A 7500-nucleotide genomic window follows, 5' to 3' on the forward strand; every position below is an offset into this window, starting at 1 on the left:
CTTGTCCTGTTTCCCTAAATCTAAATGTTAGTAACATGTCCAGTATCTGCCAACACACTTTTATCACACACTCACTCACTAAATATGACAAACACACACTGTTTGCTGCCTCAGTCGGCCTGTCACTCACACGTTATTGGTCTGTGTGTTAATCCAAGTACGAATCAATACAACGCAATGATTGTTCTAAACACACACATTGACCTATGGATCACTGCAGACACGTGTTAAGTTAAGTGAAGTTAACAGTGTAGCTCAGAATATCAGGGCCTTCTGGGACTTTCCAGGTTCATTGTGGGTACACCAACTTTATTTTGTAATACCTTAATTCAAGGGTATCTACTGAAGCATTATCAAATGATAGGGCTCCCTTTTTCGCAAATTGAACTTTTATTTCCGTTAATGGCTTTGTAGATATTTTTACGTAACTTCAAGATTTGCTGTGTTACTAAAAACAAAGTTTAAACACCCTAAAATCTAAGTTCCTCATAGAAGTAAATCTAATTAAAGTGTGAATAGTTATTCAGTTATATTTACGCCCATAGTTATAACACTTAACCATTCATCGTTCATGTATGGTGCTATTTGGGACCAGTCCTCTAACTACGTGTGGTAATCTCTCCAATGGCAAAATGGATATCAGTTTTTTCGAACCATAATAAGATTTGACTCTTTTAATCTCTCCTGTCAACAGTTCTAAGTCTACATGTGTCTTCTTCCTCTTCTGCAGCATTTCCAGTGCACCGTCCAGGCTCTACAGGATGAGCTCAGGATCCAGCGGGACCTCAACCAGCTCCTTCAGTCCGACTACTCCGAGTCCGGTCACCTGGGAAACCAGCCCATCCCCCCTCATGAAATGACAGAGGAGAACTTCCTGCGTCTCCACGGCGAGTACGAGCGTCACCTGAAAGAGCTCTTCCTCCTGAGGAAGACGGTGGAGGAGATGGAGCTGAGGATAGACACACAGAAACACACACTAACTGCCAGGTGAAGTGTGACATCACTGCGCCGTGATTCCAGGGCCCTCTCTGACGTCTGAGGCTGCCAACGTGCAGAGTGTAACTTTACATCTACTCTTTCCTTCTGTCCCAGGGATGAATCCATAAAGAAGCTGCTGGAAATGTTGCAGAGCAAAGGCCTGTCGTCACGGGCAACCGAGGAGGACTATGAACGGACGAGGCGATTGGCCGATGCCGAGATGACCATCCACCAACTGGAGGGGCTGCTGGAGCAAAGAGACAAGGAGATGCTACAACTCAGAGAGGTGTGTGTGTGGTTGTGTCTGTGTGTCAGCGGTTGACCGGCCAAGAGGAAACAAAGTGCATTCAAGCATTCCCGTGTGTGAAGAACAGACCATCAGATCCAGGCGGAGCCCACTCTTCATCATAATGCAGTTTTAATACAACACAGGAACAACACATGAATGCACAACATCTCCTTTTCCCCTAAATCTGTCAGTTGTTGTAACTCTCGGTTCATCAGTGTGTGTGTGTTGTGTTATACAGCATCGCCCTCTAGTGGACAGATGTTGTCAATGAACAACACATGATTAAAGCTAGACATGACATTTTTCAGTAACAAAATGCTTTTTTTCATTATAGAATTGTTTTGATTGGCAGTTCATTTACCAAACAGGAGATACATAAAGTAAGAAGTATATCAGTAAAACATCGGTACCACTTTACAATAAGACTACCCTTATAAAGAGTTTATGAATTTGTAATTCATTTATTAATTAGGTTGTGAGCACTTATAAATCATGAATAAGCTTTTATAAGACATGAGGTAAACAGGGCAACTGTGACCCGTTGCTTGCCAAATAGTGAGCCCACATTTATCTGTACTGCTAAGTCTTATATTGGCTACTTAACTTACTTCGTCTTCTTCATCAGCCAGCATCCTTGGTGTCTGTTGTTCACTGAGTTGATCCTCGCTAGGTAGCCAATATAAGGCTTAGTCATCTTGCCAAATAGTGAGCCTGTGTTGACGTATGAAAACTATGTTAGAACTGGTTCTTAATGATAAATAAAGTGTTAATGACCTAATTCATAACCTAATTATAAACCCTTTATGAATCCTCTATAAGGCTAGTCTTATTGTAAAGTGGTACCAAACAATCTGTATACACACACACACACACACACACACACACACACACACACACACACACACACACACACACACACACACACACACACACACACACACACACACACACACACACACACACACACACACACACACACACACACACACACACACACAGAGAGCAAGTGATGCATCCTCTAATGAACCATAGGCAGCACATGACTGAGAAACGTTGTTGTTTAAAACATAGCGTTCCTACTCAGTGACACGTTCTGGCCCACGTTGCTTCACATTGCATCAGAGTGCTGGACAGAGTTCCTGTTTCTGGACAGTATTTGACAACGAATATGTTTGTTGCAAAGCAGATGACAGCTCAGAAAAGCAGGATAATGAACATGCCACATCTGGAGGATAGTTTCAGTATACGTTAAGTTACATTACATGGGAAATACATGTACAGTAGAAGTGTCTATTCTGCATTCGTCTGGCATACTTCCTGCTACACTGCTATTTCTTTAATTAACAGACAAATCCTGGTAACTCCCTGCAGCTATTTTCACAACATACTGGTCCCCTGGTGAGATGGAGCTGAGCTGCAGCAGAAACATGTCAGACTTCTCTATGAGAATGAAGTATTTCACAATGACATCTCCTTTTGCACATAGATCTAATCTCAACAGCATAGGCATAGGTCCTCAATAAAACACTCCCTGCCATGGTAACCAAATGAGGGAATACCTAAGTGTGTGTGTGTGTGTGAGAATGTGTGTGTGCTCTGAGCATTCAGTATACTAGCCTGAAGCCACCCTGTGTGTGTGTGCTCCTGGCCGTGCATTAGCTGTGTGTCGGCCTCTGAGTGTTTCCTCCAAAGAGAGGCAGTGATGCATACGCTGCTGCGTCCTCCCCTCTGCTTTCACTCCCTCTCTCTCTCCTCCTCTCTCCCCCTGTCCTTTCTTATCTTTTTGTGTCTTTACATCTTTACCCCAATCCCCCCCCCCATGTCTATCCCCCTTTGCTCTCACTTCATTTGAGTTGTGATGCTAACCACAGCCAGACGGAGAGGATTTCATTGCAAATTAGATTCTTTAAGAATGTTGCGAGTTTTGTGAATCAAACGTTAGTTTAGTTCTACCACATTCCTATTTTTGTGTCAGTGGGTGTCATTGTAGTCTGCTTTAGGAGCTTGAAGCTAGCACCCTGATGTTTGATTTTCAAGCCTTTGAAGCCACAAGACTGGATTTCATCATTTCAATTGATTTGTTTTTGTTTAATTTAGACTTCTTTTAGATTCTAGGCCATCCCAGATTTCTTTGAACTGGAAGACTTCAAAGCTGGGAGCTTATTAATTGAATTAGCATCATTGTAGACTGTCAGAGTGGATCCTTCACAGTCGTATACAGTGTGAGCACAGTTAGCTCGTCACAGTCTGAAGGATGTGGGGTGGACGGATCGACCCGAGGATGCTGAAAGTCCCTGCGAGAAGGAGACACCTCATTCCTGCCTCCCCCTGCATCCCCATCTCCCCCTCGTTCCCAGTTACTCCCTCCCTCCATATTCCCCCTCCTTACCACGTGTCTCCCACCTTTTACCCCTCTCCTCCTTTCTCCCCCAAACGCCATCACCAGCTGTATTCCTCTGACTCCTTCCCTGCTCCTTCCCCTCGTTGCCTCCGCCGCTCTGTCCACCCTGTGGTGTTCCCGTCCTCCTGTCCCCCCCACCACCCCTCTTTCCTTATCGCCTCCCCCGTCCATCCTGCCCTGCAGCACTCGCCCTCCTTCCCCGCTCCACGGCCTCCTCCGGCCATTCAGCCCTCTCTCCGCCCCCCCTCCATCAGTTGCTGTTGCCTTCTGTCCCCCCCCACGACCGTCTCCTCCCTCCCTCCGGCCCCCTGTGTCCCCCTCCCTCCCGCCTGCTGACCAGCGAGGTTTGTGTGTCCCTCAGGAGCTGCACCGCAGATACGAAGCAGCTCCAGAGTCAACAAAGACCAAGGCCCTGCAGACCGTCATTGAGATGAAGGTAAATGTGTTGTTGATTGCTGTATGTACGTACGTTTTTGTCTGCATCACTTTATTCCATAGTATTAGATTATAGGATCAGAAATAAAGAAACTAATGCTGCCAGACAAAATACTTTTTGTCTCTGTAAAACCCATTAATGCTGTAATACACTGTACACACTGTACATATTGTCCTGGATGCTTGCAATATTTGTGACGAGAGCTTCTTCAAAAGATGATCTGCTTTTTTTTAACTCCCAAACCTTGATATCCTCCTCAAATATCCTCTTTGTAATACGCTATATATTTCTTTAATCAATCAGAATAATTATAATGTTGTATTTTAATACTATGATTCAAAACACAGCATTAAACCGTAGAGACATTAATCTGAACATTATAAATGTAGTTTATTAGCTACTGTACTCTACCAAAGCAATTTGAAACTCCCAATATTTTTCTAACTGCTCCCTCTGGTGGTGGCACAGATGTTTACACCTGCAAAATGTACTGTTTTATCAGGACAAATTAAGGGGTAAACGTAAAGGATTGAAGAGTACATGATACAACATGTTCACATTAGCACAGCAGTGGTTCATTGTAGGCTTCTTTATACTGGATCCCAAAAGATTGATGATTGAGGCTTTACATTCAGTATTTAACTAGATTAGACTCTCTTGCCTGAAACATCATGCTCCGTTCCTTACTTTAACAGTCTAGCTGATGTTACCTGCTTCGTATGTTTATTTCTAAATGTGCCAGAAAAGCAAAGTATTTCATTGGCAGTATCTACAGTATGACCTACTGTAAGGTTAGTTGATTAGACCTGGTCTCGTACCTAACCATGCCCCGTTGATGTCCTGCCAGGATGCAAAGATCAGCTCGATGGAGCGTGGCCTGAGGGAGCTGGAGGAGGAGGTGAACATGCTCAAGTCCAACGGAGCTCTGAGCAGCGAGGAGAGGGAGGAGGAGATCAAACAGATGGAGGTCTACAGATCCCACTCCAAGTTCATGAAGAACAAGGTGACACATTCACACACACACACACACACACACACACACACACACACACACACACACACACACACACACACACACACACACACACACACACACACTTCCGCTCGTCTTATCATGTCTCTTTTTGTGTTTCAAAACGATTGCAGGATTTTGCTTGCTGGGAAATCATTTGACTTCTCTATAACTATAGTCTCAGGAACAGACTTCTTTTGGTCTTTTCTACATCTTCAATTAAACTTTTAATGGTTATCTACGCGAGAAAACCTGAGAAATGTTGCCCCTGGTAACCCAAAACATACCAAAAAAAAATGTCTCACAGTATTTTCTGTTTTCCTAAATACCTTTTTTACAGGCACAACCCAATGACCAGCTTGTAATGTGTGAATGTGTCATATATGCTATCAACAAAGTGGGTTCTGTGTATCATTCCTGCATGTGAGGTGTTTAGGTAATGTTGGACTGATGTGTTTTGGTAATGTTGAACTGATGTGTTTTGGTGGTGGTGACGCCCTCCTCTCCTGCCAGGTTGAGCAGCTGAAGGAAGAGCTAACTCTCAGCCAATCAGAGAAGGAGGAGCTAAGGCAACGAGCCAATGAGCTCCAGCGGGAGGTGCCTGCAGTAAGAGATACGCCTGTGTGTCTGTAGAGGCTTCTCAATTCTTAAATTTCCCCTCCTCGACTCCCCTCCTCGACTCCCCTCCTCGAGACTTAGTCCCGCCCACAGGAGATGCGAGCGGAGGACCGAGGAGGGGAACCGAGGAGAGAGGAGGGGAAGCAGCAGACGTTTAAAGAAATGAGAACTCCTCTCCTCTGAGCGGTCATATTAAAGCGACGTCCGTTCATTATTACGTGGCAACAGCTGCATCAGCTGGTCATATTTTATAATCTCTGTTAGATCAGCTGAACATTGTTCCCCCATATATTTACTTTGAATTCCTTGAGAGTGCGGTATAATGAGACAATACCAGGCTACAGATGCGGACACACACACACACACAACTATTTATATAAATATATACAATTTAAAGTATGAGAGCACTCTCATAATAACGTAACACAATCAGAGACTGGATATATCCCCCCCTCTCTCTGGTCGCTGAAATGGGGAATTGAAATTACGGGCCAAACGTTGTATTTAAGTATTAAAAGTACTGAGACCTGTCTGTCCGCCGCATCTACGCACTGTACAACACACACCTACACGCTGTCCAACACGCACCTACACACTGTACCACACACACCTACACACTGTACCACACACACCTACAGCTCCTAAAGCATATAATCAGGCTACAGCCGTTGTGTATTTTATTATGTGAAGCACTAAATAGTCTTAGAAAAATATCGACTCTTTATTTGTAGATATCTACTAAACTAAAGCAAATACAGAGAGTAGTGTAGGCCTGTTATACTGAGTGATATATATTTTACACACTGCTCTGCTTTCTGCACCTCACAGCTGTTCTCACTGTAAACATCGCGACGCGATGAGAGCAGTTTCTAAAATAATATCCAGGGGATGCATGCAGAGCTGTCATTGGCTGAGATAAGTCCGGCCGTGCGTCACGCCTCCACCATTCCCAGAAATGCGTCTGCGGAGGAGCCGTGGAGGACCCATCAGTGTCTCCTCGGTTAGAGCTCCTCCGGAGAGCCTCCTCGACGCTCGATGCTCGGTCCTCGGTGTGCATTTAGAGAAATGAGACGTCCTTCAAAATGGCGCGCTGAAATTCATTTCCGGGTCACTACCGGAGGACCGAGGAGTCGAGGAGGGGAAATTTGAGTATTGAGAAGCCTCTTGTGTGCTCTTCTGACCTGTCCCTCTTCTGTCTCTTCTGTCTCTCAGGGAGACTGAGTAACGGCTGCTGCTTGAATAGATATCCTAATAGTGCGACTGCATAACTATACTGATGTGTTCACTTCCCTTCCTGTCTAGGAACAATGGTCCCAGCACTAGTTGTTTCAAGCACTTTCTAAATACTCTGCCGTGTTACAGAATGCTCACTATCTTTAACCCGCTTGTTTTCTTCTCGCATGAGGTTCCTCCCAACTAGTGTCTTGAAATAGTTTGCTAAGGTGATGTTTTAATGTTCTTCATGTGTGGTTTGGGTCCATTCTTTTTGTGTTAAATTGACCACAACAAATCACTCCTAATTTATCAGCATTAACTATCACTACACATTCATTCGAAATGTTACTAAAATTGTAATATGGAGTAGGGACATATAAAACTTTCCAGTGAGCGCAATACATGGTAAAGGCAAAATAACTGAACATATATTTCTGATTTGAGTATTGTGCTGCAGAGAAGTCACAGCCTACCAACCTAATCTCCTGGGGCCTCATTCATAAACGGTGCGTACGCTCAAAAGATGGCGTACTCCAGTTTCTAAGCAATGT

At 44.2% G+C, this 7500-nt stretch overlaps 1 protein-coding gene across 1 annotated transcript in view; it reads left to right on the forward strand.

Annotated features, from left to right (window-relative positions):
• Positions 1–730: 730 nt before the first annotated feature.
• Positions 731–7500, forward strand: part of LOC117441120 (ELKS/Rab6-interacting/CAST family member 1-like) — a gene marked incomplete at its 5' end in the record, with an annotated part of 24504 nt that continues 17734 nt past the window's right edge. The window contains 5 exons of the mRNA XM_034077320.1: positions 731–987; positions 1093–1264; positions 4030–4104; positions 4952–5107; positions 5630–5722. Coding sequence (XP_033933211.1) covers positions 731–987; positions 1093–1264; positions 4030–4104; positions 4952–5107; positions 5630–5722 — 753 coding nt within the window. The remainder of the gene's footprint in view (positions 988–1092; positions 1265–4029; positions 4105–4951; positions 5108–5629; positions 5723–7500) is intronic.

Source organism: Pseudochaenichthys georgianus, unplaced genomic scaffold (genome assembly GCF_902827115.2).
Source record: "Pseudochaenichthys georgianus unplaced genomic scaffold, fPseGeo1.2 scaffold_1500_arrow_ctg1, whole genome shotgun sequence".
In the NCBI taxonomy this organism is placed as follows: domain Eukaryota; kingdom Metazoa; phylum Chordata; class Actinopteri; order Perciformes; family Channichthyidae; genus Pseudochaenichthys; species Pseudochaenichthys georgianus.